The sequence below is a fragment of the Rhipicephalus sanguineus genome, chromosome 7 (assembly GCF_013339695.2).
Source record: "Rhipicephalus sanguineus isolate Rsan-2018 chromosome 7, BIME_Rsan_1.4, whole genome shotgun sequence".
NCBI classification, from domain to species: Eukaryota; Metazoa; Arthropoda; class Arachnida; order Ixodida; family Ixodidae; genus Rhipicephalus; species Rhipicephalus sanguineus.
The window spans coordinates 98,684,853-98,710,192 of NC_051182.1; the positions used below are offsets into that span (position 1 = coordinate 98,684,853).

The 25,340-nt window shown below is 42.9% G+C and overlaps 1 protein-coding gene across 1 annotated transcript; it reads right to left on the minus strand.

Moving 5' to 3' along the window:
- Positions 1 to 1,181: 1,181 nt before the first annotated feature.
- LOC119399650 (ankyrin repeat domain-containing protein 40) lies at positions 1,182 to 25,180 on the minus strand. The gene is made up of 5 exons (XM_037666466.2): positions 24,916 to 25,180; positions 21,973 to 22,121; positions 19,906 to 20,103; positions 14,446 to 14,588; positions 1,182 to 10,710 (listed from the first exon to the last, which is right to left on the minus strand). Exons 1-5 carry the CDS (start codon positions 25,044 to 25,046, stop codon positions 10,387 to 10,389), a joined length of 945 nt encoding a protein of 314 aa, XP_037522394.1. The 5' UTR covers positions 25,047 to 25,180; the 3' UTR covers positions 1,182 to 10,386.
- Positions 25,181 to 25,340: the final 160 nt, after the last annotated feature.

A 25,340-nucleotide genomic window follows, 5' to 3' on the forward strand; every position in this document is an offset into this window, starting at 1 on the left:
TAACAGGTGGTTGTCAATTGACCATTTCATAACGGAAGTACTGACCTCCAGCGAAACCTACAAAGGTCAAAGCAGCTCGCTTTGTGTCCGCCACTTTTCTTTTTTAACATTTGTGAAGCACCTAAGCACTCATCTTGCCTTCCACATTAGAGCGAATTATCTATCCTTCGAACACAGAGTCTATAATCATGCACATGGTCACAGGTGTCATATCAGTACGGGCTGAGCAGCTTATCTGAAGTGCGTATGTACGCCTTTCATGAGTGCAAACAATTGTTTCCAGAGTAATAGAAGAAGTCTCTTGGCATACGGACGGCACAGGTCTGGCACAAAACTTACAGTGAACAATGTGATTGAATAAAAAATCAGCTTCCTGAATGACACTATACAGCTGTAGCTGAGGAATTTATGCCAAGGCAATGATCGCGAAAAATCTTTGTCTCTCACGCAGTCACACTTTGCTAGCCAACCATCACCTGTGTTAAGCCTTGCAGTTTAGCAGCAATGATGAATACGCAGTGGCATGCACATAGAATGGAGTGGTGACGGAAGCTCTGAGTATCGAGGTTCAGTGGAAACAAACGAAGTTTATTTAAAGAGCAGCACATCTGGGAAATATCACTACTCTAAGACTGGCCTGTGTTGAAACGACTACAAAGCGTATTTGAGGAGTAAGCTACCTTTGACTTTACCACTGCACTTTGAAGAATGGTATTACAACTTGCTACTATCAAGTGTAAACACGTCAGTCCGTGCAACTGGATAGAAGGTACAAGAGATTGCCAAAGCATTTGTTAAAAGTCCTGTTACGTGCACGAGATGTTCAGCTTTGTAGCATGGTTTACGCATAGCTTTCCTTTGTGCACGTACATTCAGGCACCTTTTCTTTTTGCAATAGTTGCCATGCAGGCTACTATGTGTGGAAAATACAGAAATACGTCTTCAGATACTTTGTTTTTTATACGTACAATGTCATTTATTTGATACTAGTCTGCACTGGCATCACCACTTTATTGTGCTGCCACTTCACTGTAGAACACCAAATCGCCCAGCATTTCCTTCCTGTGATGTTATATCGCCCCTTATGATTGCGACGGTGCGTAGCGTCATGATTTGAAACAGTGCTGGCACACACAAACACAGTCTCTGTGGAATTGAACAAGATGCTTGGTTGGCGAAGGAAAACAAAACACTTTATTTCCAAAATGCCTACAAAACAGTGATGTTTGTTTCAGATATTTTAAGACATTCCGTCAACACTTCACGATATTCCTCATTTTTTTGTCACATTGCTGCTGGTGGGTGAGAAGAAGCATCTAGAAGACCTGACATCTCTTTCGTTGTTTAAGAAAGAAATTTCGATTCCAGTGAGTAAATGACAAGACGGAGATCGACATTATTTTTTCATGCACACAACGAAATCATGCACATGACGTCTGCCGCCAGACAAAACAGCTGCGCTAGTTTTGTAGCATGGCGGTATGAAGCCCTGGATAATGAATTCACTGATGCCTGAAATATGCTGCTTTGGTAAGGCTCACTGGCATAACTGGTTTCTTGTAAGTGCCACTGTGACAAATCCCATTAGGAATGACAATATGAAATGACGTACACGCATTGTTCTTCCTTCTGCGCGTCTGTTCCCCTTATCTTATTCGCCCTAATGATAATGCCGGAGACTTGTGCTTTCTATCACTTCAGAAAAGTAGCGGAATAGATAACAGAATGGATGCAGCAGAGCTTAAAACAATATGTGACATGGCAGCTGCACGAAATACACTTTCAAGCCATTGTTCCACTGCTAGAGTGTTTACTGTAGGCATGCCGTGCAATAGCAGTTGTCAGTCAAAATCCCGTCCCTTTCAGTGGGGACTTGGCAATGGTAAATTTGATCAATGTTTCTGATTCTTTCATATTTCAAGACACACCGAGCTGTTTCTTTATTGTGCAGAAAAATGTAGAAAAAGAAGTTTAAGTAGAAATAGAAAATCGCATTTTTCTAAGTAGGGCACTTGTTTGGACAAGTTTGTAGCATTTCGTAACTGTAGACATCATCTACGGACAAGACTTCATTAATCGATTCCGTAGATAATATTCACTCGAAGGTTTGCACTTCTGTTTGTCTAGTCTCTGGTTTTTGTTGTCCGAGTTGCACGTGATAAAGTTGCGTGTCTTTCTATTGCACTGCAGACATAACGTGGACTGAAAATAGACACTTGGAATGCCCCATCGCACAGCAGATTACGCAGCCTTTTGATGACGCAATGGCTTGATATTGTCGTAAAGGGAAAGATCAGAGCTTTTTCAGATGGCTACAGCATCATGCTTTGGTATGCAAAACTAATGAGACTAATATTTAAAAAAAATAAACAGATAGATAAAAAACTGCTATCATAATTCGTTCATGTTACTGTGTGCGCAATGGAAGTGTTCCTTTGGCTGCCGCTCATTTGAATCAGTGGTGTGTGCGTTTACAGTGGCAAGCAGTGCATTTCTTGTTTATCCCGGCAGCATTTGACAGTCACAGTAAGCAATGTCAATGACCTGCCCTTTTCCAGTCATGTGTCTAATGCACAGAACTTTTTAATGCAACATTCAATATGGCAATAAATGGTCATATAGCAAAAACAAAGATGAAAACATTCTCTTGTGTGCAATATCATACGTTGCCATATGTATGATGTACAGTACTCGTGGATTGAAACGTGACATCAAAACTTCCAGTTAACAACTGGTATGAGGAACTGCTCGAGGTAACCACAACATGTTGCTACGAATCTGGCCTTTAAGGATAATGTTGGCTCTGGTCTAGGCATTCTATTTGAGTCGAAATTATGCCGGCATGACCCAAACTGAAGAAGGTAGAGATGAAAATGTGCATTACTTAGCCCTAAATTTTCACTTTACAATCCATTAGTACTGTACGCACGTATAACATCACGTGCTGTCGTACAAAATAAGCATGCCTGTGCTTATTTTGCACAGACTTGACTGCAAATTTCTTTTCACAGATAATATCATTGTGAAAATTTTATCATCGGGTACAACATCATTACAGTAAGGTGTCAATGTACATAAGAATTAGATTTGCGCTACATTTTTGGGATCCCGGTGCTGCCGTTGCACAGTAAGAAACGAAAACAGCAGTGCCGAGAGATGCCGCACTCAAAATGAGTTGAACACACATTTTATGCAGTTGCAACTTGATCGCCTACAAAGGAGAGCCAAAGGATATCTACACCTTTAAGAAATTAGCACTCGCATTGTGCTGCAAATGAAGTTGGGTGTGTCAACACTATTCAAATCAACCATTTGATCTAGTGAAATACGAAGCTCTGAATATGCGCAAGCATATGCACCATACATTAGATATGATAAAATAATACAGCACACACAAAAAAAGACGTTTTTCAACGGCTGTGCTTTTATCATACACTTATGCGGAGCTACATCGCTTTGCTCGCGCAGACATAGTATATCATACAGAGGTTCCACTAAGCACTCTTTTTCAGAAGCTTGCATTTGCAAATCCTACATCTTGGTCCCCAAAAGCATAAGTGAAACTAGCAGCTGATGCTAGTAACTGTTCGTTACTAGCTACTTTGCTAGTAACGATCTTGCACTTTTTTTTCAGCCGCTAGGATACCTGCTTCACTTTCAGCTGCATCCCTGCGCATGTCATTTGAATGAGAACCCTTTAAAGGTAGCGTGATCAGCTCTTTTTTTTTCTTTTACTTCAATAAACATAAACGTAGCTTTTTACAAAATTGGGGTTGCCTTGAAAAAAAAAAGCACTACATCGTTGCTTCTATGAATACATACACTCGACAAATGTACAATGGCATTTTCAAAAATGGTCCATAACTGTGGCATTTCACTGACAATACCAATTTTTAAGATTGGTTACAGTAAAGAGTCTTAGTTTGCCCGTAAACTTATCACTTGCAGTTTATTGGTTTGCCAGAGAAGCGTACAGCAGCAGTGACACAAGTAGCAACAACTGCTGACGCCGACTATCACCAGAAATGTGCACAGTGAAACCTGCATTGACTTGCATATTCTACGCTACTGCTCGAGTAAACTATCGCCAGTGAAATACCCATTAGTTGCAGTGCTTTTATGGTTTTATTCCTCCACCAGAAGAATAAAGCAACGTGAAAGACTCTTCGAGTAATATTGTAGTTGCTCATAACGGCACAATGTGTCGCTACGAGCTTTGCTATTGCCGTACACCAACTGGCAATCTGCAAATGGCAAGACGTTTATGAAGGAACTAAGACTTTCCATTAAAGGGTAACGCATGACTAGTTGAGGGCACTTGCCATTGGTGAGTGAGATTGAAGGACGTTTTTTTTATACGAGACTTTAGTTTGCATTGTGTTAAAGAACAGTTAACCACCACCAGATTTGTTTTTGTTCTTTGAATTTTTATCTTGTTACGAGTGTCGCGCAGCTATCGTGCACTTCTTATTAATCGATCTTTCTTTTTCGGGGAAATGTGAAAAATGCTTGCGAAGCTGCGAAAGACTGGATCATTTTTGAAAACCACCATATGTCATCTACAGTTAGCGACATTTCCTTGACAAAACAAAAAAATAACGTTTACAAGTACGACAAGAAGTGCAGTTAACGTAAGACGGAACTCTCATTGCACAACACATCGCGTACTGACGACAACTAGGAACACTGTTTCAAAATAAAAGCGCAATGGAGCGACACATTTTAATAAAAGGCACTTCTCTGTGCAAATACTTGAGACAACACACAGACCCGCATGCCGTACAATGAAGTTAACCCCGATAAGACCACAAGAAAAAACTGCAAACGGTCGCAATTTATCACTTGTTGCAGGACATTAAAAAAATGTTTGTACACACAGTAGACAGCTTTGTGGACAACGGCCACAAATAAAAGCCAGTCATGCACTTTTTTCGTAAAGGCGTTGGCAAAGAAGTGAGCCCGAAAAAAGGTGTTCATCTGTTAAAAAAACGTCAGTCGAGAGGTTAACAAGTTATCGTAAAAAAATATGTCTGCGGAATGAAGTTTTAAAATGCCAACTCTTCCAAGTGTCCAGCTGAAATGAGCAATAATTGTGTACAAAAAAAAAAGCACAACTTACACAATGAGTGCATAGCAGTTAATATGAGGCGATCACCTTGAAGGATGTTTAACGTTGCGTACCATCCGTTACTATGGAAGTTAGCAGTATCGATGATGTGCTCTTTGAAGCAGCAACACGGATGATATTCTCGATGAAGCCACTGGTAGATAGCTGTCAGCAGACTTTCTGCAAATCTCAAAGTTCTGAACCTAACTCCCCAAAAGCGTGATGCAGTTCTGCCTCCAGCCTCAGATCAAGCCTCATCTGACAACCTCGTGATTCGCTCAGACTTGCGGAAGACTGAGGCACGGAAACTCGATTAAAAGTGCAAAAATTAAGCTCCTTTTGAGTCTGCTGTTAATGTGCCTAAAATGCCATTTTAATCTCCTTAAAGGCCAACTGCAACGGAATTTCACTTGGGCAAAATTTATTACAATTGAATAGTGAAAGCAATCCCGAAAAGGCGGCAAGGCTGGTAATGGTACATTTTTCCTGTTAGCAGTCTTCAAAACAGCATTTAGGTGAACATCGCGGGCACCTCGTGTAACGTAGGTCTAGGCACAATGCCTCTGAGGTGTTCTACTGCCCTTCATCTCTAAGGCCATCACTACTGGTAAAGTGGTATTAATGGCATTTTTCTTTCTATGTTTAAATAACAAAAACTGCTATTTTTCCCATATTTGCTTTTTGACACTTTAACTCTAATGAAAACGTATTTCGCGCAGAGGCTTTGCGTGCGGTCTGGAATTTTGTAGCAGTCAGACTTTAGAAAAGTTTAACGCCTAATTTAATATAGTTAGCGATGAAGTTTAATTTAATTAGCAATGAGTAGTAAGTAGCTACATGCCCACTTTGTGCTACGCAATGCCAAGCAGAATGCAACACAGTATACAAAGTCGCCCTCAGTGGACCTGAGAATTGCGTACGCAACAACCCACATTTTTTTCATGAGTTAACACGCATAGAAAAGCAAAGTGCGGTGTCGGACTGGGAGATCCAGCATAATGTACATATCGAAACGTGACAATGAAAAATCAGTGACAAACACAGTTTGACCTCCTAGATATTATGTACAAAACAAACTGCCCCCACACTTTATGTACAGTCAAAACACTCAGCACGTAGGGGATATGCCTGGGTCCTGGGATCACAACCTATCGTGTGAGAGCAACTGTCACGGGTCGAAACAGCGACACAAGCATGTGGAGACCAGAATGTTTTAACACTGTTTACACATAGTGTTCACAGCCGGGCTTGAAAGATAAGAAGAGAGTCATGAGCTTACTTTGCACATAAAATCTGTCTCAAGTACTCAACACTGACATAGTTTACATTGTAATACAATGCCTGGAAATTCGCACACTCTCGAACTCTTTAAGACCAGCATGTTTTACGAGATGGCTATATCTTTAGCTTGAAGTCAGCTTTTGATGTAATGTTTTTGTATTTTTACAGTGATGCTTATTTTAATAGTCCATGAAGATACATTTCAGCAGAGATTACTGTACTTTCTATGCGCTATCGTTTGGAATTCAGTGCCCGATGGTTAACACCAATCCAGAATTTGATTTAACACATGACTAACACTAACTTCGATGTTAGAGATAATGAGTTAAATGGTGAAGATAAACAATTAGTTTGCAGATTACTAGTTAAATGTTCCATGTTTGTTGCACTGTGACATGCTATTGTGTGCCAATCAGTTTGTTTTAATTATGCCAGACGTAACGGTGTTCAGACCACGAGGTAAGATTTGGGATCCTTCGTGTAGTAACATAATTGTGTTTTGACAAAAAATACACAGATAAATTACATCAAATGCTGCTGAAACGGATTCAGAGAATGTACCAAGACTCTTGTGCAATGTTTTTTGTAACTTTTTAAAAGGGGGCCCTGCAAACATCCCTTCATGTTTCGTTACCTAGGAAAAAAATTTTTTTCTGATCCACTGAGTACAAGCAGACTTCCATCGCCATGCCTCACAGCCTCAAGCACTTTCTCTCCTTTCTTCTTTGATCATGCCATGTCGATGGTACAGTGGTCACGGTGCTTGGCTGCTAACTAAGGGACGCGAGTGCAATCCCGGCTGTGGCTGTCGCATTTAGGTGAAAGCAAAATGCTAGAGGCCCGGGTACTTAGATGTAGGTGCACATTAAAGAACCCCAAATGGTTGAAATTTCCAGAAGTCTTGTAATCACATTACGGTTTTGGCAAGTAAAACCCCAGCAATTATTATTGTTATTCTTTGATCATAATAGCCGCTACGTCTGGTTCAGACATGCATTCTGCCCACACGACGCGGCACGCGGATTCCTTTGATCATCCAGTGGTGGTCTAAGATTAAAAGTCGCGAAGTCATAGGTTTGATTTCTTGGGCAAATAACGCGGCTAAAGTTTGTTCTTCTGAGTTTACACCTGACCTACTTACGCGCCCTTTTATTGATGTCACTTTGGTGACGGAAGTGATATTAGTTCTTGGTGGACCCCCGAATGAAATATTTTTGTGTTAAGACAACAGAGGCCTCAAAGGTAGGGATGGGCGAATAGTGAATTTGAGGTTCGAAGCGAATCCGAAGCAAACAGTGATTTGGTCGAATAATTTCGTATCGAATAGTTTGAATAGTATGTACCGCATATTATTAAGAAAAATGAGCATTTTTGTCATGACCCTTGCACAATATTTTTAAGGATTGGAACTAGGTATGAGTGAATGTCACTTTTTTGGCTTGAAATGAAGCAGCCTTGAATAGTATCAAGATTTGAATAGGGTGCAAGTTATAAGTGGTGCAATAAGTTACAATTTAAAAATTACTATACAGTGCATGTAAGCCCATATAACACGCTTTTTAAACTTTAAAAATTATGTACGTTTAACCTCGAAGTGTGGCTTCGCGGCAGTGCAGATTTTCCCTGGATGGGTTGTTTCACGGCACAGCAGCCACACGCTGCAGTGAAACCACCTTTACAGGGGTTATGTGCGGTCAAATATATACATATATTCGTTCATTTCGAATACTTCGAAATTTCGAATAATCTAAATTCGTATCGAAGCGAATTCGAATACTTTAATATTAGTTCGAATATTCACCCATCCCTACTCAAAGACATGACACATAGAGAAATAAAGCTCTCGGGCCGCACATGACGTTCTTGCCATCTCCCCCTGTGTATCTTCCAGCACGTCTGTGGTGACGTAAGGTGAGAGAAAGTGTGCATATCCCGTGATAACACGTGATAGCTCCGCTCGTACTTGACGGATTAGAAAAACTTTTGCGGCAGGAGATTCATAAGATAACAGAGTCAAATAGTGACGTCATTCTATGATAACGCAGCAAGGCGTTGCAGGATCCCTCTGACATTTCGTTTTACCATTGCTTGGGTGACGTTTGTACACACCTATGCAATCTATGCTGAAAGCCAAGAGGCTGAAGCCACCGTGGCATGCATTATCCATTTGATAAGACTTTGTGGCTGTTCACACTGAAGTGGTGCCTAGGCTGTCAGTCATGACAGTAGGTGTGTGCAAGCAGCAACTTTTGGAACAGAATTTAATACAAATGGAACAGTACCGAAGGCGAATTGAATCAAATATTCTCCTAATACTGAACAGCCATTTTGCACCTGTCCACGTACCCTCTCTTGTGAATGCGTCTTTTCATTTGCGCAACCTTATATTTCCAAGCAAGTCGTTCTTAAAATTAATATATATGATATTCGCATCACAATATTAATAATTTAACATTAAGACCAGAAATGGAGCATCGTGAACGGATAAACAGATTACTCGAATGTACACAATTCCTCGGCGAGTGCACACAATTGTCGTGCAGACGTTAAAGTCTGGCTCCTCGAGTGATGTAGCATGCCACACTATGTAAGCTCGGATGTTTTATGCCACGTGTGTGAAATTTGTCATACTTTTGCACCAATCTTGTGTTCATTTAGGTGCAGCAGACATTTTGAAATGTTTGTAATTCGTAAATAATCGCAATTCGATTCGAAGACTGAACTAGATGGACACTATCCGAAATTTTTGAACATTCACAAACCATTGCATAGCACAGCCATGGAAGTGTTGCACAGAAACTGTGGTTGGCCAATGCCTTGGCCGTCAGGCTGTCAATTGTCGGGGCTAGCTGGAGCACATTTAGTGGCAAGCTACAGCGCTCACAGTTACTGCTATTGCATCGCTTTTCCAAATTAGTTGGTGCACGAGTCCAGACCAGTTGTAACAGGCCACTGCACGAATGTCATCTGACTGCAACTGACTTGCACCCTTTCCCATCACTTATAAAACAGCGTGTGAATGTACACCAGTCATGACTAGCATGTGTTATCGACCCGAGATAAGTTAGGCACCATAATTAGCCAGCACACAGATGCTGGTCAGTGGTGACTAGACGATGCCACTGCCATCTCTCGGCAACATCCCGTAAACGTGCATCCAAGCGTTGGCCGATCCATCATTAAAGGGGTACTGACACCAATTTTAGAAGGCGAGTTTACTCCGCCATACAAATCTCCAGCGTTCACAGACGGCTCTGCGCAAGTGCGCTCAGAAAATGCTGATAGCTAAGAAAAGCTCAGAAAATGCTGATAAGACATTTTCCTTGGACGTTAAAGTCAATTTTCGCATGGTGCACCTACTGGCATCGACACTAGCGTGCCGTCAGGCTACAGTGTCAATTCTGGTAACTTCATGCACCAGCTTGGCTAGCTGTGACGACGTCAGGTACCAAAGCATCCAAAATAGTCGTTTGTGCGTGACCAACACAGCCACGGAGCGGGCGTGCATGTGGAAACGTCCTGATATTTGCGTGAGCATGTGATGAGAAGCTCATGCCATGTCGTCACGTCAGAGTACCGTAGAAGCCAAAATTAGCTTTTAAAAATGTGTAACTTTTCAGGACCCACTCATGCTTATCAGTGCATTTTCTCAGGCCCTTGCGGGCTTGGCCTTTCATTTGATGCAAAAAAACGATCACTGAAAAGTTTGTGTCAGTACCCCTTTAAGACATGCTCACACATCAGTTAACCGTGAGATGCACTTGCATAAGGAATGCTTTAGCTCAGGTGCCATGTTCTCGGTCGGTCACTTTTGGGTGAACTTTCAGTTTTGCATGACACAGCATCAAACAGAATATGTTACTAGAATGATGGGTGTTCTGCTTGCTGGCTCAGTCAATGAGCCTCTGCCGATAGCGACACCCTTGAAAGTGATCGACAGGGAATACCGCTCCTAAAGCAAGCCGACGTCGAACCTTATACTACGTGGACCCGTTCGTTCAGTAGAGGATGGTTCCGTTCACGCAGTAAGCTGACTTGGCGAACGCCGTCTGAGCCGGTGTCGGTCCTCCGCTGCCGTTGGGCAGGTATCCCGGCGGCGAGTTGTAGTTGGCGCCCGACAGCAGGCCGGCGAGGTGAACAACGGGGTTCAGGGCGGTGCTCACATTCCCTCCCGAAACGGTGGGCAGAGCTGGATTCGTGCTCGGCTGCGGCTTTGGTTGGATGTTGTCCAACACCAGCTCCAGCTCTTGGTAGTCAGAGAGCCTCTGCACTTCCTTGTCCTTGCGAAGAATGGTGTTGGGCAGCTTGCGAAGCTTGCGTACCTGCGAGATGTTTGTCGGGAGCATTAATAGTCTGAAGAAAGACAGCGCACAAAAAATGTAGACAAGAAAGAACAGGAAGACACACAGTGCTGTGTGCCTTCCCACTCTTGTCTATGTTATTTTCGTGTGCTGTTTTTCTTTAGAAAATGAGTACCCACCAACTAACCCAACTTGCCATTTGGTTGCGAGCACTGATCGGATGCTTAAAGGGGTGATGTAACCAAATTCTGATGCTATAAAAAGCCAGCCGTAGGCTTCCTCTGTATGCAAGGACACTCAGCACGAAGTGTTGGACGCAGCAAATGTTCAGAATGTATTTTAATTTGCTTCTAAAGTGCGCCTAAATGCTCATTCTCGCGATCAAGACCCATCGCTAGTGCGAATGACATCGATGCCACTGCATAGGAAGCGTAACGAAAGTTTTAGTCTAACCAAATTAGTGTGACTACAGCTCTGCTGCACCGGGCAAGCCAAGAGAGCATCAGCTGCGAACTACACTAATTTTTTCTGAGCTTGTTGCTGAAGTAGCCAAACTTGCTCGCATTTTGCAAAGTGCTTCACATCGTCACGTGACCCTGTGAAGGCGACATTAGAGAAGGTTAGTTCAATTCCACACTTCTGTGCATTAGCATACTGGCTTACCGTAGCCATAGATGTAGAAGGCCGCGGTGGGCCACCTGGTGGTGCTAAGATGAACCAGGCAAACACAGAATTGCGGTTGCAAAAACCTAAGGTATTCTACTAGTCTGCTGGCGTAAATTCTTGGCAGTGGCGTAATTCAGGATGCGTTGCTTTAAAAAAAGTTTTTGTGTCACGGTCACTCAGTGAAAACAAAGAAACGCACCTATAATTGTGGTTGCACGAAATGTGACAAGATGTCAATACCATTGTCCGGTAACCCGGTACTCCGCAAACACCTGTGCGTATACCGGTATACTGTACATGCTAATATCCTCTATGAGAGAATTTTAGCGAGTGTTGAAGGCATCCGGACGGTTGCTTGTTTTGTGTATGCGAGAGCAGCTCATGCAGCACTGCATGCGTCACAGTTTTGTGGGCCCACGTGTTCAAGCTTCTTACACAGTGACGTCACTGTCCCATTCGGTGCCCAGAAACCAATACCGAAATTCATTCACATAAATAAGGCGATATTAAATTATTCAGTGAGCACACATGAATCTCGGAGCACATATCATGCTTCCTGAAGCGATAAGCGTTTGCAACAAAAAATGTGCAAGCCACAAATTTGATGTGACCTATGAAGGACTGTCTGTAAATGTGTCAAATCTGCACAAAATTATTTCGAGACATTCGATATCCTATTGCAGGGGCGGCACCAGCGGGGGGCCCATGGGTGCTGGAGCCCCTCCAAAATTCTCGCCCCCCCCCCCCCTTGCCCCCCAAGAGGAAACATAGTCAAAACACAACGCCTAAGTTCTCTGGCTCCCTGCTTTCCTGAAGGAACTCGCTTGTCGTGGGTGCACCCCCAGTAAAAAAATCCTGGCGCCGTCCCTGCCCTATTGCAACAAAAATTATGTCACAGTATGTTGATTTATGTGTTTTACAGTAATTCAGCTTAACTGAAATGTAATGAAATATTCATTTATCCTGAAGTCATTCATGGTTTGTTTTTGCATAAATAGAATCAAATCTCAGGCTGGAAATATAATGCAATTTTGTTTTCGGTTATGTTCATTTTGAGCAAGGAAAAATGCTACTTTTAACGTGGCTCGCAGAAAGTGGCACGTCGAATGACCCGTGGAACATGGTAGTGCAAAGTGATCATATGCAGCAGTACACAACAAAATGAAGGCATATTTATTACGCAGGATGTGCAATTCATCCAAACCCCAAGGTATCTTGCCTTTTCTTAGCCGCTAGTCGCCACAAATAGCAAGTTGTGTACTCAAATGTGTCCAAAGCGTCTCAAAGGGTTAAGGTGATGTTGCAGACATTAGTGTTTTATACTCAACGAAAGGGAAATTTTTTAAGGGTCCGTTTTTTTCTTTGTTAGACACAGCTTCCAAGGGAAGTATAGGGGATGTTATTTGTAGTAATTATGATATAAATGTGAAGAAATAAAGTGGACGAAAAGACAACTTGCCGGTCCCTGCCTGCGGCAAGTTGTTGATTTGTCCACTCTGACTTTCACATTTATACCATAATCACTACAAATAACATCTCCTATACTTTCCTTGCTTGATTGTCTGTCGGTTCTAATTAACGTTGCTTTACGCCAGAGTCACATGGTTCCTTTTGATAACAGCAGGGCTAGATCCAGATCCGGATCCGGATCAAGACAATCATGATTCGTACGTGTATCGTGACTGAGCTTCTTGATCACAATATGGCCAACTCCTTCGTTTTCTAGCTTACTGCAAGAAGCATTACCCCAAAAGAAGGGTGGCCTGTTTTACTTCTCGCAACGAGTCTGACGTCTCTCTCATGCCATAAATCATGGTACATGGAATTTCAGTGCATCAGGCTCAATGCACGCACTGAGCTTGCCTTCATTATTTCGATCTTGGGTGACCTTGCTCTTGTTTGTGTGTTGTTTTGCGCGAAGAGCACGGGCCCAAATGCGTGCAGAATTAGTTCCCCTCGAATGAGTTCATTCTGAGGGTGGTGGATTCACCAATCGGGCTGGTCGATTGGGGTGATCGGGACAACTAGTGGATTAACTGTTCAGTCATGGGCAAGTTGGCGACGAATCGCTGGTGAGAATATTCAGAGCATCGGGTCTATGAAAGGTGGCTTCGGTGTTCGGCTTATCATTCTTTTGCTGCAATTTATCATTCTGAACAAGCAGCACCAAATTAAGTAGGGATGCCCGACAGATAATTCATTTCTAAGTGTCTTTTATATGTAACTCTGTCACGCTCTGTACAAAGTGCTATAAATATAAGCTGTCTTGTTTTCTGTTAACCTCTCGAGTGTCTACTGTCCTCTGAATCTTATAAAGCCGCTGACGAACTTATCGCCACTGTTTGCAGTGCCCATACTCTTCACTAAGTCCATACGGTCTCGGGCGTTGCATCGTAGACACCAAAGGTAAAAAAAAAAACCTGCCATTTACTGACTTTTTTAAAGCGTTCAGTGACAGTGGATGGTGAAACACGAGGAAAACCTACTTCTCATAAATGCATTATCTGCGCACTAATGCTGGCACCCATTTTGTGCAAACACAAGTCTTACTAATAACAATAATATCTGGCGTTTTACATGCCGAAACCACAATATGATTACGAAGCACGCCGTTGTGGAGGGCTCCAGAAATTTCGTCCATCTGGTGTTCTTTAACATCCACTGACATTGCTCAGTACAGTGGCCTCTAGCATTTTGCCTCCATCAAAATGTGATTGCCACAGCCTGAACCGAAACACAATTCTTACGTTACACTTACATCACTGTCTTACGTTACATTATTAGATTTACGATTCTTACGCTACGACCTTACGTTACGTTTTTATATTATAACTCTCAGGTTGCGAGTTTATTAGACGTAGGTCATCATCACATTGCAGTTGCCACTGTCACTGAACGCTTAAGAAGGTCCATCACTTCATCAAGTCCGAACATGGTTGCAGAAAGCAAGAAAGAGCATTTGTGTCGTCTCGTTCTCTTCCCCGTCTATGCTTGCACGTCTACCCTTTTTCATGATGTATCCCTGCTAACTAGGTCAACTTTCCGTCGTTCTAAGCTTGACGATCATAACTGTGTGGTGTGACGACTAACCCGTTTCAAATCAGCACCCAGCTCATCGCAGCAGGTACGCAGGAGGTTGGCAAATGTCAGCTCTGTTCTTGGCAGCTCCACCTCGATGAAGTCCGGGTCATCAAGGTACGCAATCCTCACTTTGAGCACCAGGTCTGTCTCTTCTGTCAGAGAGAGAGAGAGAAAAGTGTGTGAGAGAAAGAGAGAGCTTTCATCACAGCACCCACTGCTTCACATTCATAAGAAACCTGTACTTGGGCAAATTAACGAAAACAGTTTGTCCTGATTCACTTTTTCGTTGGGTGATTCGGTGTGGATATCTGCCTTGTCTGTTTGGTAGAAGTGCAATGAACTGTTTGATGGAAATCCATTTGGCAGGGCCATTATAACACAACTTGAGCCAAGCACTAACAAGAATTTTAAGAATAAAAAAATCACAGCATATCCACGTGGTGAATGATGATGAGTGGGGCGAAGCTCCGGAGGGAATCATCGGTAAACCGTGAATCTTCCGTGTAACACCCCATGAATCATCATATAAAGAGTGAGAAACACTGTGTGTATTACAAACATCAAACATTTATTTTTCCTAATTAGATGATGCTTGGCTTGTGTTGTCCCTTCATTATCACGGCTTTATGGTCCTTGAAATGAAGGGATAGCGGTTCCTGTACGGGTTGCAATAAGAAATTTGAAAATACCAGGTCTATACACGTCCCTTGGATGGTCGTTGGTTTCATATGATCAAAGGACGTGCACGTGAGAGCATATTTGGCTGCCATATGTTGTATTAACCACTCATTGTTCTTTTCGGTAATATCGACATTCAGGTCACCAACTAACACAAATGGTCTATTCTTGTACTTGTCATAATTACACAATGCCGTGTCAATGAATGTCTTGATATTCCCACTCGACAAATTGGGTGCAAGGTACATGGTCATGATGATGCATCCATCAAAATCGATGTTTTCTATTTATTCAGATGAAATCAAGCAACTACCGCAGCTCATATTTTCAAGCTTGTGATCCAGTGGTTCTCATTCATCATTTTCGAAGTGGGCAGGACACAGATGGACCTCTAGTGTTCACGTCGCAATGAGCTTGCCGCCTGCGAATATGACCAGTGACTTTCTCTCAAAACCTTTGTTTGTCTTTTGTGGAAATAGAGGATCATTGTGCAACTCTGCCCCTGCTGGCAGCATATCAGACTTGTAAATACCTTAAACACTCTTCTAAAGCTATGCTGCCCTAAATACTTTTCAGAGTATTTGGTGTATTGGAAATACTTTGAAAGTGAAGTAATTTCAAATGAGAATGTTATCTCAGGAAAATCTCTAAAGCAATGAATATTTTTTTCCAAGTATTTTGTACTCTATTCAGATACTACTCTGAATTTGGTCATTTGTACTCATTTTTAATACCTTCTTCATGCAAGACTCAGTAACTTATTTTAAGTACATTTTTAAGTATCTTGTACATGTCTGGAGCCTGTATTGTACAGTGGTTCTACACAGTGTAAACTTCAAATGAACTTCCCATTAACATGTTGACATGTCCACTGCGTCATGGGTCACCGGTGGGTCACGGCCAGTACTCCTACTATGTGGTTGCAATGTTATGAGTATGCCTTTGCTTGCAAATGCGATAACTTCATCACACTTGAACGCAGAGGTACGATTCCTGCTGCAAGAGGTTATAAATAGCCAGAAGAATACTTTTCTGGTGTTAGATGACATGACCCACCGGTGACCCACGATGCACTCATTGAAAACGTTTTCATGCTGCCTGCAATGTGACCCATTGGTCACCCACGCTCGAGAACTCTTCATCATATGCTGCCGTCTAAGGTTTGAAAATGCTACCAATATACAGGGCGTTTTTTTTTAGGCAATACAGATTTTTTATAAAAATTCTATTACAGTCAGGCTGCTGTCATTTTCACACATTAACTCTATGTCGAGGTGGAAATACTTTCCCGTAGCGAAAATGGTGTTCACGCGATTAATTAACAAAGACTCGTTAATTAACTTTTTCATTATTTAATTGAGGACAGGTGTTTATATTACAAAGTTGTAGTGTGTGCCAATCTATGGCAAACCTATTTTCTAGAAATCACAAAAGTTGCACGTAGTTTGAGATATTCATCATGAAATTTCAAGGGTGAAATCGAAACTGATCGCGCTCGGCGCACACAAAGTGCGGCGGAACACCGGAATGACACGAGACAGGTAAGTGATGAAATTTGAATGAAGGCGTGCCAAAGCAGAACCTGGTCAGAAAAATTGGCAAGCATTCTTAAATACCCTAGTAGACAGCTTAATGTTTGCGTGCGATGGGTGGTGCCTATCTGTTCCTGTCTTAAACTATAAAGAGGTGTGAAAAACTATTTTGCCTGTCTGCAAGAAGAAGTGCCGCATTGGCCGCCCCTGAGTTTTATGCTTCCCAGACAAAGGAAAGGTTGATATTGCAGTTTTCTTGTGCACAGTTCGAAAGAAACAGATAAGCACCAAACACTACGCGCAAAAGTAAAGCGATGCGTGGGCACAAGTGAGATGACTTGCAGCTTTTCACAGAAACATACGGCCGCGGCTCACCGTCATTCAAATTTCGTCACTTCCATGTGACGGGTAGTTCCGGTCTGACGTAGCAGAACAGTCGCGCTTCGCGCGCGATCAGTTTCGATTTCGACCTTGAAATTCGATGATGAATATCTCGAACTACGTGCAACTGCTGTGATTTCTAAAAAATATGTATGCTGTAAATTCGCACGCACTACAACTTTGTAATATAAACACCTGCCCTCAAGTCAATAATTAAAAAGCTATCACATCAACATCATTTTAACTGCGCCAAAGTATTTCCGCCTCGACATGGACTTCGTGTGCAAAAACGGCAGGAACCTTACTGTCATAGGATTTTTATAAAAAATCTGTATTGTCTAAAAAAAAAAACCTGTATAATATTTTTATTGCGTTGGACGTGGGATGGTGCTGCTTTTTTTAAAGGGCCCATCACCAGGCCACGTAGCAAATTTTAGTTAGACGCTGGAAGTTGTTGCGTGCCAAATGAGGAGCAGTATACCGCAAGAATTTTTCAAATCGGTTCATTACGAGCTGAGAAAAACAATAATATGTAGCGGCGTGAAACCATGATGAGAGGAGGCGAGTTTCAAACCCTTGCCACTCGCCACGTGTAGCCTTAGCAAGCCAAATCCCTTCCCTGCCCTCTTCACTTGACACATACGCATGAACACGTCATGCGCATGCATGGTCACGTGCGCATGACGTGCCCGAGCCAGCCCGAGCACGCGAGCGGCGTTGCACGGCCGCTACCTTTTTTTTTTATGTAGCGGCCGTGGGCGTTTTGTAGGCGTTCTCTGTGGTGTACTGCCTGTTTCTGCGGGACGGGCATGAAAGTTGAGACATTTGTACGGGCACGAGAGTGGCGGTATCATGAGCCACTGCCGCATTAACGTTTAGTTGGACGCGGTGGAATAAATGAGCATAATGAGTGCTCGAACGCGCCAGAACATTACTTTCGTTTCCAGGGCTGGCGTCTGCTCGATGCGCTAACCGCGGGGGCACGAACGCATGGGAAAGGGAGGCACACTAGCCCCGCATCTCGCTGCAATTCACGAAAAAAAAAATGAAAGAGACGCACACATTCCCTTTGTGTGTCTCATTATTTCTCTCAAGTTTTAATAATCTATTCAAGCAACAAATTACACAAACTACACATGTCGCGTCAAATAATTATCGCAGTGTCACGTGCTACTGTTGGCGACGTCAGAGCACAGTCGCCTACGTAGAGGAGCGGCGTCAAAGCACTACGATCTACGTAGGGCCATTTTCTCATGTACGTCATCCCCTCATTCTCTAAAGCGCGCGCCCGCGAGAGGAAGGGCAAGCAGCGTTCACCTTGAAATTTGACCCATTTCCGCGGCGCGTAGCGTTGCAAATTTTGGCAGACGTGATCGTGAACGCCCAGTGTATGCATTGCGCTCGTTAGCTCAAAATTGTCAAACCTGGTGAGGGGCCCTTTAAGGATGGGAGTGGTGGCCTATTTCTCTGTTGTGCTGCCACCATTTTGCCGTGGTTATTGAAATACGCTTCACTTGAATACGTACGAGCATTCTTCCTGTTGCTCCCAAAAAAGTTTAGGGCGACTAATGGATCATCATGCCGTTTACAGACGAAAAAGAAAGCACAACACAGAGGAAACAAATGTGTGTTTGTATTTTCTGGTGCCAGCCACATTGGATTTCAGCAAAGGCTTACACAACAAAGGCGAACAATAGCTCTGCATCTTTCAAACAAACACACTAAACGCCAGCCGTGAAGGTGCAACACCATCTCTTTGGAGTGAGTGAAACATACACAGGTGCCGTGACCCATAGAGTTTCCTACAATACTTACTAGAGGGAACTCTGGCGCTAGTGTCTATGGGAGCTGCAACGCATGACGCTTCAGCCAGCATGGGAATGATGGGTAGTACACAAATTTGTCTAAACTTCGTCCTTTCGGCTCCGTTTGGCTCCGCGTCGGCTGCATCCGCTTTGTCGAAAAACGAAGTTCAGCAAAAGTCAGCCGTTCCACTTCACCACTTTAACTTTTTCAGGCTCACCAAATCAAACCTGGTCATGAAGTTCACAACGGTCTATTCTTTTATCCGAAACGAACGCCAAAACACAGCAATAAACAAAGCCACAAGTACGTTTGAAGCCGCAAGCACGAAGACTAGGCAAATTTGTGTACTACCCATCATTCCCATGGTAGCTGAACGATCGCAGCGCCAGAGTCCCCTCTAGTTAATTTTAGGAAACTCTATGCCGTGACCCACCAGTGGGTCACGGCGCACCTGGAAAATATGCCGAATGGCCCACTGGTGGGTCACTCCGCACGTAAAATGAGACCTCACGAAAGCACGCTGCAGTGAACGAGTTAATATATATCACTGAGTCTGGTCATTTGTTGGTCGCCTTAGTAGCACAGCTTACGCATTCAAGAACTGCAAAGTAAAATGAACGAAAAGGAGGTTGCGATAAGGTATTACACAGGCACATGTACAGGCTTTGTCAAAAGTATGCGGACCATCTTATGGCTTCAATGTGTACGTTGTTCGGCTGCACAGTTCCATCTCATGGCACTACGATGCCTTATACCCCTGACAATTTGGCAAGTACAACAGCTCTCTTCATTTTACAAGGAGTTGAAACTTGTTCCATACAATAGGAATGCCCTTGAAGAGCCTGGGCACTGCCTGGTACTCAGTCTGGCAGTCGCAGGCAACACGGTCTACATATTTTGACAGGAAATATGGCTGCCACAACCGAAGATCGAACTCAGGTCCTTGAGCTTAGCAGTAGAAAACTTCAGTTGAGACGGTGGGCATAATTTTGACAAAGAGCATGTGTTTGTTCCCGTCGAAGAAAATTCACTGCTGCATTTCTACCCGTCATGGAGCGTAGCAGTGTCATACCTTGATGGCCGCTGGAGTAATCTGACTGGCCGTTGTCGTGGGGCAGGCTGTGCTTTCCCGGAAGGTCTGCATCGACGTTTCTGGTGCTCCGCGAGAGTTCCGACAGGTCCACCTTGTATTCCATGCTGGGGTGACTTAGAAAGTGAGGGGTGATCGGCAGCGATGGCGTGGAGCTGGGTGCATCACCCTGTCCAGCCTCTGCGTAGTGGAAACGCACAACCATAAAGGCCTTTCTGTTGAAGCTGTATTCCTCTAATAAACGAAAATTGCTCACATGGAGTTACGATTCAAATGAAACAACTGGCCCTCTCTCGGTTGGTTTTGTAGTTGGGTGCTGCACACCTATAGATCTCTCCCAGTGACCGAAACTCCTGCTGAATGGAGCATATTTTCTGAGTCTATTCTGGTTGCTAATGAAGCGACAGGGGTGCAGCGCCAGGACGAACACAAAGGACGAGATGAAAACAGGACATATCGTCAATTTGTGAGGCTATAAGCTCTTGAGGCTATAAGAACACAAAGGACGAGATAAAAACAGGACATGTCGTCCTTTGTGTTCGTCCTAGCGCTGCCCCCTTGTCCCTTCATTATGAACCCAAACCAACTCGGCCACCTATCTGTGATTCTGCTATTCAGGTTGCATTTAAAGGGACACTAAAGAGAAAACCGATTTTTCTCGTATTCGTAAAATACTTTTTCACAATACCAAAATCACCAAACGCTTTCCGCGAGAAGACACTTGGTAAGTGAGAAAAACGCGCAAAAAGAAAATGCTGGTAGCAACGCCACCTTGATGTTCCTGTACCAATCGCCATAACGTCATACATTTTGATGGTGTCTGCTAGGGGTGACATAACATAGTTGCTAATCGCTGAAAATGAAGTACATTGTCCTCTAAGAGGGGCCAGAGCCTTAACATACGAAGTTTCAGTAAATTTCGTTGAGCCAATGTCGCCAAAATACAAAAAAAAAAAACACTTTGGCATTCGTGACATCATGTGTTAAGATTCTTGGCACAAAAATTTAGAAGTGAGAACTATGACCTTGATTTGCTCCACATATAGGAACACTGCCAAAGGAACTCTATATAAAGAAACAGATAGATGACGAAGGGTGCGTGTGGTGCATGGTGTGCTCTGGTGGTTGGTGCTCAGCTGGTGGATGCGGACTGCAGGCCTGGACAACGGAGATGCAGCTGTCTTCCACAACTATTAAAGGGGTCCTGCAACACTTTTGCAAGTAATCATGGAATGGCTTCATTAGAAGAGCTTGTAGCCTCACATATTGACTGCCGCAAAAATTTTTAGCGTCTGTCAAGTACAAGCAAAGTTACAGGGATTTTCCGCACGCTTTAAGCACTTTCTCTCTCCTCTCGTACTAGCGAGCGCGCTGAAAGCTACGCAGGGAGGGGGATGACAAGGGGGCAAGATGATGCGTTCCTTCGTCGGTGCGCGTCATGACCTTGAGCACTTTCTTTTAATTTTTTCTTCGATTGCGCGGCTTACGTTCAGTGTGATTGTGAGCGTGTGCATGGGCACGTGGCGCCATCCTGCGGCAGCCATGGTAACTATGCAGCTCACGATGCTCAAATCAGCCAATGGCCGTGGACTTTGGGGTATATGGTGCAGTAATATTGGTATATGGCATTATTTGTAGAGAGAAGAGTGCGCGATTTCTAGCTGACTGAGAATTAATTGTAAATTCCACGCAGTGTGCTACGCTATAATGTTTGGCTCGCGTGTTCTCAGTGTTGCAGGGCCCCTTTAAGGCTATGATCGTGACATTAAAGACATTAGAGTGTTCATAGTAAATCAATTTAAATCGATTCATTGTTTACTTTAGCGTACCCTTAAGAAGATTCTACAGTACTTACTACTGCAACCACGAGGAAAACAGCAAATCTTTCTTGAACTTCTAACCACCATTAAGTGCATCAGTGAAATTTTCTAGCATATCACACTACAAAATAATGCAAGTGGACAGAAGTATGTTGGACTGTCCAGCATCTTTCTAGGCTAATCAACCGCCTGATGATGGCTGTTGATTTGCGAGACATCGTATCATCACCTCCAAGCAAAGCCCTGATGTCCTCATTGTCTGTGAGTGCGGCTGGTGTCTCTCCCTTGAATGTCGTTATGGTGGGGTCAGCACCTTGGCTCAGCAGGTACCGCACGGTAGCGATGTGACCCCTCTTACAAGCCCAGTGCAGTGGCGTCCTGTAAATACAGTGATGAACACTCAAACAACCGTCGGATCTTTAAACAAGTGTTCTTCCTTGTTGAGGCCACGTTACATTTGTCATGCCACTATAATTATGGGGCACGAACAATGAAATATGCGAATCCAAACCTTGTACACAAACAGGTAAGAATTTAAGTGAAGCATCTTAATTTATTAGACTTCCTTACAAAAAAATATTCTTCTGCGAATTTCCCTAAGAGGAACTGTCACAGTGCGTGAAGCATTTATTAAGGCAAAACAGACGCATAGTGGTACACATGTACTATTACATTACTTTATCACTACGTTGTAAGATTGAATAGTTGACATAGCCAAATTACTGCCATTAACAAGCGCTGGTACAATGTGGGTAAATATAGCAGTATTCAAGTAAACTTATACACTTTATCGAAATTAATTAATGTCATAATGCATACCTCATCTTGATTACAGGGCATGGTAGTCCGCATGTCCTAGTTTACATCACTAGAGAATTTTGTTTTCACCACAAATTCCAATGTGTCACATTGAAATTACTGGTGTCTGAATAACAGAATTTCAGAACTGAATAAAATACAAATACTTATTTTAAAAACCTACTTCCAATATTAAACTGAATGCTTTCTCATTTAGAAATTGATTGAAATACAAAGGTTGCATGCAGTTCTCAGGAGGAAAAAGAAAAGAAAAATAATTGATATTATACGATACACGTAAAGCTGTTCACGAGTGAATGTTTTTTCCTAGTCTGCAAAGCTGGCAAATGAGAAACAAATGAAAGGTTATTGTATGGCCAGCCATGACCTATGTAACCTCGTGAAACAAAGGAACCACAAGAATTGGAAGCGATCTTAATCCTCGACTTAGGGTGCCTGATAGCACTCGTGCCTTGGCATTCATGTGTGTTTCGTCACGCCGTCGAAGCGAATCTCAGAGGCCACTACAAAGAAGTATGCGGTTGAGACGTGCTCCACCAGGTGGCGCAATGATCACAGCTGCTCACAAGTAAACTGTCTTCTTTTTCAATTAACCCATTCCATTAACTTAAAAAATTATTCTGACAGTTAATTGGCACGTATATTAAGTAAACTTATGCAACAATATCATATGTATGTAATATAACTCCAAACTTTAAGCAGAACTACTAATTTCGTACCAGTTTTATGTTTTGCAGGTCTTTTTCAGAATATGCGAAAAGCCATAAGTAAATACTCGACCAGAATTCGTGCTTGGAAGAGTAACAGGAGTGTCACTCAGTGATTGTGGCACTCATACGATGCTGAAGGAGTGGAGTGAAATATTAAAACAGCAACGTGCATCATTTTAAAGGGATGCGAATTGCAACATGGTACGACTGCACAAATGATAAAAACTGGTTTGCCTAAATCCAGAGAACAAATATAGTGCTGTTTCAAATAAAAAAATTATGCTAATTGACGGGCTGTGAATTACTGAATATATGCAAGATACTCCATGTGTTTCCTCAATTACTGCAGCCTTTATGATCGCGGAACATATGATCACTTCAACAGTCATGATTTAAATTCGTAATTCTGTTCATAGACTCCATTATATGATGCTTTTCCCTAATATTTGAATGTAAAGTAATATTAGGCAGCCTCGAATTCCCGAAACCGGTATGAATCAAACAGCAAAGACTGTTATATTCATATACGAAATTTTGAACATGCACACTCCTGTTATTGAAAGTATGCAATCTCATGTGGACAACATGCACAACATGTCACATTTTGTAGTATGTGTATTTTTAAAGATGATAAAATGGAGCAACTGAACACAATATCGTAGCAGAGACTACAGTGGGCGTACACGCTCTGTTGTTTGTCAATTAATACCAATAATTACTTCAACCTTGAAAGAACAAAAAATACTTAAATGTACTTGATTCATATCAGTAGGTATGCGAGATTTACTTCATGACTGAAGTCAGCCAGTCGTCAATCAATCAATCAATCAATCAATCAATTAATGAATGAATGAATCAATCAATCAATCAATGAATCAATCAATTGAATTTGTTTTTATTTTATAAATATGAGGGCGACGGAAAAAACAAGCCACGTCAAAATTTTCTTACGCAGTAGCAACTATAATTTTTACGTTGAACCGAAAGTCATGTCAGAACATGGCGGCACGGTAATATCTCATTCAATGTTTATAAAACCTTGTGCAATAAATGATGAAGTCAGTATAGTTAAACGACTACAGCATCGCGATAGAGAAAGTACCAGACATAATGATTAAGCATTTCTGGTAAAATAACCGAACCATAAACACTTCTTCGCGGTTCTACCATAGAGAAAGAAAAAAAAAGGTTCTAGTGACATTTAAAACATTCGTACTTTCCGCCCACTCTAAACGGAGAGGGCAGCTTCTTTGCTCGGCACGCAAGTAACGCGGCAAAGGCGCACTTACATAACACGCAGTCGTGCCCCACAAAATCAGGGGCGGTTCCTTAATATTCATCCAAGGGGAAACAAGAACATGTTAGCACACAGCTCGGTCAATCAAATATGAGCGCATTAGTATGCACCAGAGCCTCGGATTGCGGCATGATCACGAGTACACCGTAGGTCAGGTTGACGCCCCTGCAAAACACGCGGTCGGCTTCATGGCGCGGCACGAAAGCATTGCGCCGAAGACCCACCCTCGGGAGACCCCGCACTAGAGGATTTGTTTTTCTCGCGTCAGTTCTGCAGATCACTCGCTAAGCGCGCGTCTGGAAGTCCCAATCGGCCTTGGAACCATACTACTGCGCCTTCGACTCACCATCCGTTAATGTCGTGCTGAGAGTTGACGCGTACATTGCGCTCGATGAGCGCGATCACGCTGTCTTCATCGCCGTAGCACGCCGCTTCCCGAAGTTTCTCTTCGAGAATTTTCGCCTTGTTTATCTCCATGCGTTGAATGCAGGCTGTCAAGGAATCCGTCGCGCCGGTCAGATTAGCCCCAAACGCGAGCAAGAAAAAAACACACCACGCCGAGCGGGATTTGATGGCTCAGTGCGATACGGAGAGCATGTTTGTTTCGCTTGCGCCGCACATCGCACATCCGCGTGCGAAATGTAGTTTCATAGTTCTACGCCGAAATTACAGCATTTAAGTCGACGGTTCTTGTACAGTTGAAAGGGAATTTGTCACTAAGGACGCGCCGTAAGTACGTGTTACATTTAACGGGGGAAAATGCTGAAATAA

Excerpts from the sequence above, each read along its gene's own strand:
- LOC119399650 (XM_037666466.2), bottom strand. The coding sequence starts at position 25,046 with ATGGAGATAAACAAGGCGAAAATTCTCGAAGAGAAACTTCGGGAAGCG. Across the intron at positions 22,122-24,915 it reads CAGCACGACATTAACGGATG|GACGCCACTGCACTGGGCTT; the intron begins GTGAGTCGAAGG and ends CTGTATTTACAG. Across the intron at positions 20,104-21,972 it reads CATCAGGGCTTTGCTTGGAG|AGGCTGGACAGGGTGATGCA; the intron begins GTGATGATACGA and ends TCCACTACGCAG.